The sequence below is a fragment of the Gavia stellata genome, chromosome 25 (genome assembly GCF_030936135.1).
Source record: "Gavia stellata isolate bGavSte3 chromosome 25, bGavSte3.hap2, whole genome shotgun sequence".
Classification (NCBI taxonomy): Eukaryota; Metazoa; Chordata; class Aves; order Gaviiformes; family Gaviidae; genus Gavia; species Gavia stellata.
In genome coordinates, this window is record NC_082618.1 from 4699373 (window position 1) to 4712872 (window position 13500).

The following is a 13500-nucleotide window of genomic DNA, read 5'->3' on the forward strand; positions in this document are numbered from 1 at the left end:
AATGTGCAGGTTTCTGTCCTGTGCACTGTAGTGTGGGAGCAGCATTTACCTCCAACCGCTGCCTGTAACAAGGTCTGTTCAGCACATCTCACTTCCAAGAAAGGATTTTCCAAGGCAGAAATGACAATTGACTGCCAAATTCCTTGGGCTTGTGAGGGGATACGTGTACTTGAATAGCTTATTCCGAGGACCAGGTAGAGCAAAGGTGCGAGAGACCTACTTGGACAACAGCAGTTTTAGACTCGTCTGGAAAAAAAAATAAATCTGTGTATGCTGGCAGCACCCACTGAATGAAAGCCCTGGCAAAACCAGCTTTGTAGGTAGCTTAAAATAATCAACTTTTCTTGCAGTTTTTGACATAGACAGCGTGCACGGTGCCACCTGTTTAGCTCCAGATCCACAAATGTAGTGCTAGACTCCCAAGCTGGTTGAAAATAATCCTTGAAGGAGCAAGATAATATTAAATCTAGGTCTGTGCAAGGAAAAGCTAAAGAGGGTAACAGTTAATTTCCAATTTCTCCTTTGGACTTGCAATTTGGAGCTGCCATTATACGTTAACCAGAGCAGATACGCTGCCAAATTCTCTCTGGCAATTGCGGAGTCTGCCTCCAATGCTTGCCTTTCTCTTCTGCATTGTGCTGGGGTGTGTGATGGTATTTGTCTTTGTTCACCTTCCCACCTCATTTGCCTTCAGGAATATGAAGCTCTCTAGTTTCAGGTATGGAGGATTTTGCTCAGAGTGCAGTTGACTTTTTTTTTTATCTGACACAGGATTGCTTTGTGTGTACCCAAGGGGGTGGGACAGGCTGTTTCAGAAGCCAACAAAAATCAGTGTTAGAGTGAAATAATCAGTGTAGGATAATCCAGCTCCACACCATGGGAACTACTTCTTCCTAGATGACTCTGTGATGGGAGAAGGCCAGAGGGGGACACATACAAGCTAGAATTTTTTAGTATTCATGTCCCTTCATGCTGTTACATGTTGCTAGTGTGCATACTACTGCTTTGTTCTTCTCCTGTGGTGGGACCAATTCCTTTCCTCATTGCATGTTAATGAGAAGTTTTGTTTTTCATAATTTTAGGACATATGCTTCTGCCATTATCCTGTCAGGATCTGTATATGTGCAGTTTGTTTTGCCTCACATGAAAAGCTTTTGCCCTGAGGCTTGCGCAGAAGTGCTGTCCTTCTGATGACTGTAAGCACTGTGCTAAAAACACGCTCAAGGTAAATCATACAGAGCTGTGGTTTCTCCAGCCCCTCTTGTACTCACCCTTTCTCCTGGCTGCTTTTCCTTCCGTGCTCACTCAACTGGCTGTTTCCATGGCATGAAGAGGTCTTATCCAGCAATACCCATCTGAACAAACCCCATGACTAAGGCTTGGAGAGACAAAATGGCCAATTGCACCATGTGTGCATGTGAAATTAAAAAGAAAACTTTACTTTGAATTATCACGTTTCCAGTCTTTTGCTCCTGTCTTTGTTTCTTCTGCTTTTTCTCCCTAAACTTTGTGGAGAAGTTGTGTGGGTCTGTTAAAGGATCTGCTGTCATCATGTGAGCTGAAGCTTTATTAATCTTACACACACACACACAGAGTTTTCCCTTTTGGTTCTCTGATGTAGGTGTTAGTAGAGACATTCGGGTAGTAGGGTGTCTGATCCCTATAAATATACACCACAGAACCTCAATAAATCTGAGAGAAGTGGTTGTCTAAGACTTCCCTGCCAGCCTGGGGTCACCTGAGTGTGGCTGTAGTCCATGCTTCCTGATGAGGAATTGCAAGCGAGTTTACACTGAGCAGGAGCAGTGCCTGCAGAGAAAGCTGCATGGCCCCACCTTGACACAGCTGATGGGCTCGATGGCACTGGGTGGAAAGCCATCCTCTCTCTGGGTGCCCCAGCTCACCCTTCCACCTGTAGCTGAAGGTTTGGTGAGCAGCCTGCTTGGCCCCAGCTTCTCTATTGTGGTCTGCAGTGCTCGGTTCAGCCGCTGGCACGTGTACCTCCTCTTTGTGGAAATGAGTTATCTAGAGAGCAAGGAGCCTCCTACAGAGATCGGAGGGAAATTCAAAAAGGAAACAAAAAGCAACAAATGCTGTAAATAGCAATACTAGAAAAATTAACCTGCCATGGGGAAAGTGGGTTAGGGAAGGAGAAGGGCATGTGCAGGTGCCTGTTTCCACTGTGCAAGTAGTTTGATTTTTGGTATGCAAGGTTGGTGAGCCACTGCGGTGCTTGGAGAAGGGATCAACTGTACTAGGGGCTCTTACTTTAAGATGGATGAGGAGTAGGACCCTTCTGCATGTGCAGGAAATGCACTTTGTGTGTTTTGGAGCACAAGCTGGTGTCTCCACTTCCCATTAGTGACCCTAGTTCTGATCCCCAAGAAGTAGGAAAGTGTTTCTGAACCTATTAACTACACTGAGGTACAAAAGCAAAACCGTGAACCAGTATTTGGCAAATATGAATGATGCTTGCAAGGGGGGAATGAAAGTACCCTTTTTTTCCCACCCTCGAGCATGACACTGGAACCTAAAAACATATTTTTCGGAGAAGGTGGAAAGGGTTTATGGGTCCCGATTCCCAGGGCTGACACTGCAGTTCTTGCCTTCTCACATGCCTTATGGTGAGGAGGTCTCTCTCACTCTTGTTTTCTTATGAGATAGCATAAGACACTACTCCCTCCCTCCCCTGCATTTTCTCTTGCCCAGTTTTAGACTGTAACCTCACCAGGACAGCAAAATGACTTGTTTGGCACCCAGCTTGTTCGAGCCCTGCTGACAATGAGCTCCACCACACCAGAAAGCAGAATTTTCCAACTCAGATGTTGTTCAGAATGGTTGGAGGCTGGGGAATGATACCATAATGAGCAGGATGAAATTAAGACCAGTACAATGGGAACTGACTATCAGGAGATTTGGAACACTTGGAACACTTTTTTTTTTTTCCCCAAAGTCCTATTGTTTATGATAACTAACAGAACTAAATTATGTACTATAAAACTCTGGCCTCTGAGGACCAAGCAAGAGGCGTTACTGGATCTCTTGTGGTTCAGGTTGGCAGAAGCAGGGAATCTTTCTGCAGCTATTGGGAGGAGAGGGTGGGGTGAGAAATGAAGACAGCAAGTTAGGCTAGCTATGGCTGGCAGAAGAAACAACCCCACCCCCAGATACTTGGTCTGTTTTTACTGCAGTCTGATATGTGTTGGTTCAGCTTGCTGTCTTACTGAGGCTAACAGTGTCCTTTCTCTCTGCAGGCATTGGTGTCACTATACGGTTACACGGACAGTTTCCTGCCAAGTGCAGAATGGGTCAGAAACGGTGATCCAGCGAGTTTATCAGAGCTGCCGGTGGCCAGGACCTTGTGCCAACTTAGTGAGGTAAAAATCTTCATGTCTCATGTTGCCCAAATTTTCCTGCACTTCTCATTGAATTGGTTAGCTTTTAAGTACTACATAGACGGTTGAGATCAATGGGTCCGGAGGCTGATATCCTGCTTCATGGTCGTGTAACTAAAGAGTGCTACTGGTGTTAGCTGCAGAGTACTTACACGTGAAGGTAAGTGTAGTAGTAGGGACAAGCTACGTGAAACAGTTTAGCTTAGGTTGTGATGCCACTTTGTACCTCTCAACACAGGAGGCTGCTGCTAGTCAGGCATGAAACTAAATAAATGTAAAGTCCAACAGAGTGTAGTGTGACTGAACAGGGTTAGCAGGGATGCTGGATCAATGGCACTATGTGGCTTGTTGGTATTAAGGCCTCATACTCGGGTATTCAAGGGTAATACTGATCACACACACTGGAAAGCTTTGATCAAATTCCTTTCAGCTGGTGATGGACAAAGGTAATGTGCTCTGTACCTTTCAGAGTGGAATTTCCTTACAGCACCTCTTACTCCTGCATCTGAATATCCTTTAGAGACATGCATGAAAGCACAATGTTCCCTCTCCCCAGATGAAAAACGAAGCTTAGAGATAGTGACTTGTCAAAAACTTGCTCTGAGCCTGCTGTTAGCCTGCTTTGCCTTTCAATCATTTACAGTCTCGGGACCCACCTACATTTAAGAAAAAAACCACAAATGTGTGAAATAGCTATCCCCAGCTACTCTCTTTCAGTACGCAAAGTGTCTTTGTATTGTTGAGCTTTGCCTTCTCTGAAAGACATTCTCAGAGCAGAATAGTGTTACTCGCCCGTCTGGGAATTGGTGCAAAAACCCCATTGTGCTCTAAATTTACACCTAGCTTCTATAACAATTTCCCATGTAGACAAGCCCATAATTTAGCTTACAAACCTTGGTAATTTTATTGCTATTGTTACCAATTCACCCACAGGGCACTGATTGAGGTCCTCTTGTAGTTGATAACCTAGCTATAATATGGTTGAAATACCCACTTAAAAATGCAGAGATCCACCTTCCCAGTCTGTTCTTGCAACTCTTCATCTGGAATTCACATTTTCCATGTGGCAGTTACCACAGTTGGTTCTCCAGTTTCTATTTGGCCACTGGTCAGTCTAAGTTTTTTTCACTTGTAATATATCTGCTTTGGTGTCTCTTTGGTCTTGTTTTATGCAAGGCTGTGGTTGAAACACTTAATATTTTACACTGTCATGGCCAAACTTCTGTTGAAGCTTTTTAATTTCCCAGACTTTTTACACACATAATTGTCGTTAGAAACTTGTGAGCTTTCACCTTGTCTCCTAAAGTTGCCAAAAATCTTGCTTATTTTTCCTTGTTAACATAACTGTAGTTTCATAAGTACCAAACAATTGATCATGTTACTGTAAAAATCCTTTTTGTGGGCTCCTGCAGTTACTCATATACATTGATTCTTACATTGTTAGCCCAAAGACATTAGGAGTAGTGTGTGCTGTTGTGACATTGTTATTCATGGAACATTTTCAGTTTCAAATGTAGTTTGGTTTGCTTGCCTGACGAGTCCCATTGTTTGGAGACAATGCAGAATGGCAGCAGACTTCTCAATTTTTCTTTCTATGTGAAAATATCATGTAAAGAAGCTGGGTTTATTGATATTTAAGATCTCAGCTGGTGAAAGCTCAGCAGACTGGAGCTGCATTTCTGGAAGAAAATCGCCATGAAGAAACCTACCAGAAGAGGTGGGAGGACACTAATGCTCTCTTCCCTTTGCAAGTGGGATGAAATGCAAGTGAAGTGAATGGCACCCTTCCAAGGAAATGACTACTGTCTGTTCCCTAATCATGCATCGTATGACATTCTTGCATGAAGCAGAAAAAGACACTGGACCTCTCTTTCCCAAGGACCTCCAGAAAGCTGCTGACAAATGCTGGAGCCTACCCAGTTATCACCAAAGGTAAAGCGGGAGTGGCATGTGCTGGTTCCTGATCATTTTCTGTACTGCCACTGTAGGAAAGGGAGAGCCCCAAGAACAAGCAGCAATGAAGCTGAAGCCACTGAGGTCCTGAGAGTTGAGTGGGTTGTTGGATAAGTTATCCCCACCCCAGACGTCTTTTTATAAGCGGTTGCTTGTTTTCGGCAGTGCATCTGACTCTGATAACAGAATGAAAAACAGCCACTGAAAATGATGGATCTTGTGATGTGTAACTACTGTGGGCAACATTTGGTAACCCTGAGTCATGTTGTATGGTTTAGGTCTTATTTCCTGGGCCTATGCGGCTGCCTATCAATGTTGCATTGCTAGCACCTAGGGATGTGTGAATAACTGGCTTTCTCTTCTCTCAGAGTCAAGCTGAGGTTTTAAATTTTATTTTTTTTAAACAATGTTTTTCCCCTTCTTTCACAAAAATGAACATTATCTCTTTAGGAAACACCAATCTCTTCTAATTCAGGTGAATTCCATCTCCTTTTTTCAGATGAAAACTCCCAAGGATAGCAATGAGAGAGACAGTCCCAAAAGTCACAGGGCAGTTGAGTCCCTCTTCTATTTAGCACCTCACTTGCTAGTGCAGTTCGTTGCAAGTTATACTTGTTTTCCATATTTTTCTGCTAAGAAGCTGGCTTTGAAGGGACTTGTAAGCTTATACCAGCCGCCATGCTGCACAACTTCCTTCAACAGGTCTCTGAAAATTCCTACAGAAGATGAACAGAGCAGAAAACTCAACTCGGGTGCCCTACTTTGTTTTCTCCCTCCTGCCCCTTCCCCTAACTAGTGGTTTGAGAGTGATTCTCTACCTGCTTTTTCAAAATGAAACAAAAAAAGCCCAAAAGCTATCTTAGCATGTCTGAAAGCTTTGGGTGATGCTGCTGTTTGTCTGGGAGCTGTCCTGGTTTTCTCAGGAATCTGTTTTTTCTTGTGATGAGCACACTGTCTGTGGTGCAGGGTGAAGAAAACCGCTCTGTGGTTAGGGTAAATGTTACCTCTTTTGTGTTTCAAGCTAACTTTTCCCAAAAAGAGAATGATGGATGTGGCTTGGCAGAACTTGAGCCCATGGGATTGCTGCTTTGCCACCATGGCTCTCACTAACAGCAAAGGACACCTCTACCCATGTTTCATCTAATCCTGCTACTGCAGGATTGAAGTCCACAAATGCTGCAAGCCCTGATACCTTGCGAGGTCAAGGGATTCATCTCTCAGGGGGACATCCTGTGTAAGGATATCTTCAGTAGATACCTTCAACAGGGAAAAGCAGTGTGACTAGTTTCAAATTTGATTATGTCCTGTCCCAACACTTCACAAAACACAGGAGAGGACTTATGTTAGCTTCATGGAAGGGGAAGCAAAGAATCTCTTGTGTCATTAAACACCCTCTCTAGGTCACCAGTCCTTGAGCGTGTTCCTGTAATATGAAGGAACTTCTCCATTTTGTCTACGGTCCTTAATGATTGCCTGCTTGACTGTATCTGCTCTACATGACAGGTCTAGCAAGAATGCTTCACAGGGCCGATGCTTCATTCCCATCAAACAACATTGTTTCTGTTTTCTCCTTACCTTGTCTGTATCAGCACCTCTGTCTTTCCAGGTTTTCTGGAAGTCTAGCTTCTGGTGATGTCAGGCTTACTCCAGGTCCTATTTTCTCAGTGAGATTTCTGGTGCCTGAGCTTGAAGGGGGAGCACAGCCAGATTCATGTGGTGTGACGCTTGACTGTAAGCAATGCAAAATGTCAGTAGATCATTGGCATTATTTTGGTTTTATAGTATTTCTCCCAGCTGTGACTTGAAACAAACTGTTTTCATCTCCTTGTTTACAGGGAGTCAACCATATCTGGGAGAGCTTTCATTCTGCCAGCACCCGTTATCGGGCTGCTCACTAGCAAAAGGGACGCCAGCCAAAAAAGAAAGCATCTCTCAACCTCGTGGTGACAGCTGAGAGGGGCTCTCTGTTAGAGAGACTCTGCTTACAAGCAGACATCAGTGTGGCCAGACAAGGATTTAATCCATTTCCTGTCTCCCATTCATTCGTGTTATGTTTCTTTCCCTTATTGCACAAACTGCAGCTCAGGGTCAAGCGTTTGACAGAGGAATATCTGTGAGATCCCCAGCCTAGTTGTGTGATGTCCTTGCTGTCTGTTCACTTGCTCTTGGGAAGCTGGCAGCTGTACTTCTTTTGCAGGAGTGTCGTCATCTTGGCTGGGATGGGATGAGCTGCTCTGTTCTTGCCCTCCACCCCAGACTCTTTATTTAGCTTGGGTGCTGAGTTGCTTTGGAGCAGTCTTGGCTGGAGACTTGCCCTCAGCAGATCTATTCTTGAACTCTCTCCATTTGTGTAGTGAAGACTTCAGCTTCTGCGCGCCATAGGGTATGCCTTTGCTTTGTCACGCTACGAAGTGAATGGGCAACTTTCCAGCAGTCTGGCTGAAGCTCCTAGTGTAGTTTTAAAAATCGCATGCCATTTATCTGCCTGAAGGAAGGGATAAAGTCTCTAGCTTGGTGTTTCAATGACAACCTGATCTCTGGGTCTCTGCTGCCTGGATGGTTGCACCCAGCTCCCAGTAAACCCAGGCATCGGAATTGTAACCCTTCTCCTGAGCAATGATTTTGCTGTAGCAGCTGCAGGCTAATGCATAATCCCGTCATGCTTGGGACACTATGCTCCTTGAAGCTCACAGAGAGGGGTGGTCTCATAGGCAAGGATTTGAGACCTGCATTCAGTACTGAAGCTTTTGTGACTTCCTGTGCCTTTGGTCAAGCGATGCCACCTCACGTGTAAGATGAGAACAGTACTTTTGTCTTTTTGTGTTTTATGACTTTGAGAATAGGATAGCTTCTTGCTATACCCTAATTGGCCAAAATCAGCCTAATTTTGATTAGAGTATTTGTGTATGACTGTTGTGGTCAGTAAAACAGTATCTCAGGAGGTAAATGAATGGCAGATCATGCACTGTTACAGCCTTCAGAAGACGAACATCTTCTGCTTCAAACTGTTGTTGCTGTGAAAATCCCTCTCATCTCTGGAAGCATGCTGCTTCAGATTATGGCAGGATATTTTGACTCCTCTCCTCCTTGTTTCATCTTAGAAAAATGAATGTTCCCAGCAAGGTTGTGTGAGGTTTTTATCCTGCTATTTTTTGCTGTACTCAGTGGTCACATAGCTGTTTCACTCTAGCCTTTGAGCATCCTATCTCTGCAGCACTTTCTAGCTTCAGAGAATCTGAAGATTCCCCTGGAAACCCATAGCTGGCTTGTTACAGGGGTGGGCTTACCTGGTCTCTACACTTTAGCAAGAGTCATTGAAACCCCAAACATGAAGTTACTCATCTGTCAGCTTCAAACATGAAAGGCAGGAGGGCTGTAATGCCCTTTCCAGCTGCCGGTCATTGCATGTTTTTTCCTTTCAGTATTCTAGCTGGTTTGGCTTATCACAGATGCTATGTGCTTTCGATGACATTTTTAATGTAAGCAGGCTACACATCTTGCATGGATCATGCTTGCTGTTTGGTGTTTTTGAATGTTGGGTCGTCTTTTTCATTGTTTTCATTTAAACTGAACACATTTCTGTTCCCGGAGGGATTTTACAAGCTAGTTTGCAGAATAACAAAGAAGGAATTCTGCGGGTTCATCCATTTTGGTCTTCTCTGCTTTTGAAGACTCTATTGCTACAGGGTCAGTAGGAGAAGTTGGGGATCTGTCACCCAAGAGATTGGCCTGTAGCTGATGTTTCTCCTCGGTTTCAGAAGTAGTAATGCCACAGGGAAATCCTTCCCTCTTTCTGTTTTCAGTCAATTGAATAATAAATCCCAGAGCTTATTCCAGTGTATTAGGATTGCTATTTGAAGTCCTGTTACACACAAACTCTTTTATGTGTTTAATTCCCTTATTTCTCTCCAAGATGTAGAGTCATACGCCTGGAAGAAAATGCCTGCTCTCCCATGCACACACAGGATATAAATGTAGGGTGAACAGTGCTCCTGTGAACAGGATAGATGGAGGCTCTGGTTGTGTATGGGATTAGAGCTGTAGCACAAAGGCGTGTTCTCAGGTTTGGGAACAATGTGGATGGCTGTGTGCTGCTGGCTGGGCACAGGTGGAGGGCCATCTGCTTTGTAGATTGGGGACAGGTACAGGTGTCCTCAGACTGCTAATTGAAAGCCTTTTGATGTTGTCCAGACATGCTGTCTGGGCACTCTTCCTGCTTGCTGGTAGGGAAGTGCAGTGTTGCTCTGCAATAGCACTGAGATCTAATTGTTAACAAAGACAGGAGCTGATGATTACTGTGATGGCATAGAAACATCTGTCTCCGTGTCCTTTGTCTTTTGTCTTGGGACTAAGAGGCCGTAAAATATTGCTCTACACAACTTGGGCTAGGAGGTGTGTAAGTTTCTGTTTTCTGGGTTTTAGACTCCTGATCAGTTGTGTAAACCAGACATGCTCAGAATTAAACAGAGTCCTCTTCCTCCCCTTTGGCAAAGGCAGGAGACGTGTACAATGGCTTCCAACACTCCTGCAGCTGCAGGTTTTGTTCTTTGTCCAGTATCTGCAGGAGCGTATTTGAAACTCCTCTGGTTAAGTTCTTCCCTGGGGAACTACTGCCTCTGTGCTAGGGAAGCTGGAAGAGCTGGGACTGCAGAGGAAAAAAAAAAAAAAAAGGCAGAGGTCTGATTCACAGAATGATTGTCTTTGCCATGCTTGTGAGTGCAAACATGATGGCAAAGGTATTCCTTGTCCCTGTGTCAGCTGTGGCACTGGTTTGAGGTGAAGTTCTCTTGTCTGTATTCCACAGAGAAGCTGTCTGGTGTAATCAGTGTGCGATAGGCTCTGAGAGGATAGTTACGATGGTCTGTCTGGAGTGGGGATGGTGGTGTTGGGAACCAAATATGTTCTTGATAGCTTCTCTGAGAAATGGACTCTCTGGCTACACCCGTAGGATATTGCCCAGCTCTTTCCAACCTCCCTCCTTTCCAAGGCAGCCAAGTACTTCAAGATTAGGTTACTTAACCTAACTATTTGAAATCTGATTTCAGAACACCCTAATTTTCTGTGGGGAATTCTAGATTTTTGGCATATCTGTAAATCAGGCCATGGGTACCAAAAATTAGAGGAACTACCACAAGCTTTGTTCTAATCTTCTTTTAATGCAGAGGTAGCACTTGTTATAACAAAGATAGATTGTCCTTGTTTGAAAGACAATACAGTTATGTGTACAGGGTTGGACCCACTGGATTGATATGTGACTTCATTGCTATGAGAGTTGTAGGTAAAAGAAAGCTTGGATTCCTTGGTTTCCAGATTCTTTGCCAGTCAAAAAGCCAAGTTTATTCTTCCTGTTATCCTGAAACCCACCAGTATGTGATGTTGAAACTTTCAACCTGGAACTCGAATAAAAATGAATAGAAGCCTCTGAAGGTCGCTGAGGTCTCCTTGGGCACAAACTGCAATGGTTGAATGAATCACACTAACAAAACCATCTCTTGTGATGTGGAAATGAGTTTCACGCCCTCCCTCTCATGTGGTCTTCATATACAAACAGCTTTGTTTGTAAGTGTCAAAGGGCAGGGGAAATCCATAAAGGGGGAAGGCATTTCCTGTGTGTGACAGGCTGTCCTGCTTGGGTGATGGCAGAGAACACGCCTTTCTCCTTGGCCTGATTTTTTTTGAGGCTCTGATCCAAGAATGTGACATTCTTTCCCTTTCTTATGTCGTGTCTGGCTGTTGTGTTCAGTGACACTTTCTAGAGAGCAAGAAGAACATATCCTTGTGTGCTGAGGCATGAGACTTGTTGGCTGCCATCCCTCAATGTGTCCTGACCTCTCCAGTATTTCTAGCTTCATACCCCCAAATCAGTTAATCAGTCATCTCATGCTCCCTCCCCAAATTGCTTCCTGGGCAGTCACTTAAACACAAGCAAGAAACTCTGTTTTCCAAATGATGATTGCATGTGGATGAGCTCCTGTAGCTTGCCTGACATTGATCAGGCAGTCTCCAAAACCAGCCAGGTGTTTGATATGATCTAGTAACAGCAGTGGCTGCTAGTTGAGTTTTCTGTGTTCCTCTCTCGGTGTTGCCCCACTTCCTGAGACCTTGCTGTGAGCCTCAGCAAAATGTTGATAAATTACGCCTATCTCTTGCAGTAGGGTGGCAGGTCTTGGTGGTTTGCTTCTCTGAAGTGATTGGAAGTCATTTGCTGAAGGGGACTGTGTATGCTGAGCACATCCTTTGGTTGTCTGGGAAGCAGAGGTACAGGTTGTGGCTCATTCTAACCTCTTCTTACTGTGGTTTTGCAGATTTCTATGCCAGTGTTTGTGGCTTGGATGACATCCAGGGGAAAGGCTTCCCCATTCTGCTACCAATCCTTTTTTCTGCCTGTTGTGTTTTCTACACATACTTCATTCTGAGGCTTCTGATCTTTAATGGGTATCATCTTCTTTTCCTCTCCTTCCATGTTTTTTCCTCTCCTTCAGTTGCAACACTTCAGGTATCAGGCAGTGGTGATGCTTTGCTAAAGCAGTTTTATTTGCTCCTTTCCTGGAATAGCAGTCAGAAATCTGCGTGATGTGATGTAATGATATATGTAACAACAGACCTTGGTGCCATGTCACGGGATTTAGGAAAAATGATGCTATGAAGAACAGAGCAACTTTAGAGCAAATGGGAGCTAGCAAGCTGGGACCACTTTGCATGCCTGACTGTACGATGCTGAACAGAGCTGCAAGCATCAGGACTCTTCCAGGAAATTCAGGGTGGGTGGTAGGCTGTGACAGCTGAGCTCCATGGTTGTCGTGCCCTGAGAAGTCCTTGCTCGTTTGAGGATTAAACTATAGCTACTTCCCTGACACAGAACCGCTGCCAAGATTCCAGTCTGGCTCAAGCCACTCTCCGCACTTCATAATGAAGTTTGAGAGAGCTTTAACATCTTGGTGTTGGCAGAAACATGGTTTTAAAATCACGGTGTGGTTAGAGACTAGCTGGCTCCGGACACTGGTAACAGGGCTGGAGACTTTCATCTCAAGGTCAAGTCCAGCTGTGGTGTTAGTGACAAAGTCGTGAACTTCTGACTGATGGTTCGGGGCTTACGTGTGGAAAGATGTCTCGAGTCCAACGCCAGGACTGGGAGTCGGGAGACTTGGGTTCAGTCCCTGAACTTTGCCAGAGCTGTTCTGAGAGACCCTCGGCAAGACACTTAAAGTCTCTGTGCCTCAGGTCTCTCTATGAAAAAGCACCAAAGGTCTGCCTACGTCAACGTGGTGCCAAGTCCTCAACTTTACTCATGACCGTGAACTCCTGAATGCCATTGGATGCATAAGCGCAAAGAACTAGGTGGGACGAGCTGGCTCTGTCTAGCCTGCATTAGACAAGTGCCTGGATCACAGTTGTTGGTATTAGCAGCAACTGGCGTGCTTTTTGGCAACTCGGAGGGTGAGGACGTAATGTTTGCAGGAGACAGTGTTGCTCTCCCGTCGCTGGACGATGCCATTCCAAGCGCAGGCAGCCCCGTGCTCAGGAGGAAGCTTTTCCCCTCCCTGTTCAGGCAGCCCCCCTCTCTGGTGGCTAAGGAAGTTGGTTTCTGTGTTTGGCAGCTGGCATAAATAATCAGCAACAGCTTACTGAACAATTAGTTTCCCAAAGGCTGCATTAACCACGACTGAGCTGCTGCCTTCTTTCCAAGACATACATGGGCAGCCTCTCCTGGCAAGCCTTTTGTTATTGCTCTTCAGAGTAACTGTAGCAATGTCACTGCAGTGCTGTCCTGGATGTACACCTGTGCCTGCTACCCCTTGGAGGGGTTTTGGATGAGATTCGTGCAATTTCTAGCTCCATTTTGGCCTTGTGCCCAGCTGAGTCCAGGGCAGTGCTGCAGGCAGAGCAGGCTGGGGCAGTGCTCCGTCTCCTGGCGGCTCTCGGCACTGCGGGAGGAGGCTCTTCCCCCGAGGAGACCCGGGTGTTCCGGGCTTGTGTCTGCCTGGCCTTCAGAGAGAGGCATAAAGCTGCAGCCTGCAACACTGTAATCCCAAAGCTTCAACCTCTCCCTGTGCCTGCCAAATTCCTTTGGCTGTTAAGTAAGGGTAGGAATTTTGAGGGGAGCTTGTAGATTACGACTTCTGTGTTTGCTTTTAGCTTCATGGATAGCAGC

The 13500-nt window shown here is 45.1% G+C and overlaps 1 protein-coding gene across 1 annotated transcript in view; it reads left to right on the plus strand.

Moving 5' to 3' along the window:
* The window catches only part of COL26A1 (collagen type XXVI alpha 1 chain), a 176225-nt gene that overhangs the window by 21633 nt on the left and 141092 nt on the right, over positions 1-13500 (plus strand). Inside the window, exon 2 of the mRNA XM_059829412.1 lies at positions 3255-3377. Within this exon, the coding sequence (XP_059685395.1) occupies positions 3255-3377 (123 nt within the window). The remainder of the gene's footprint in view (positions 1-3254; positions 3378-13500) is intronic.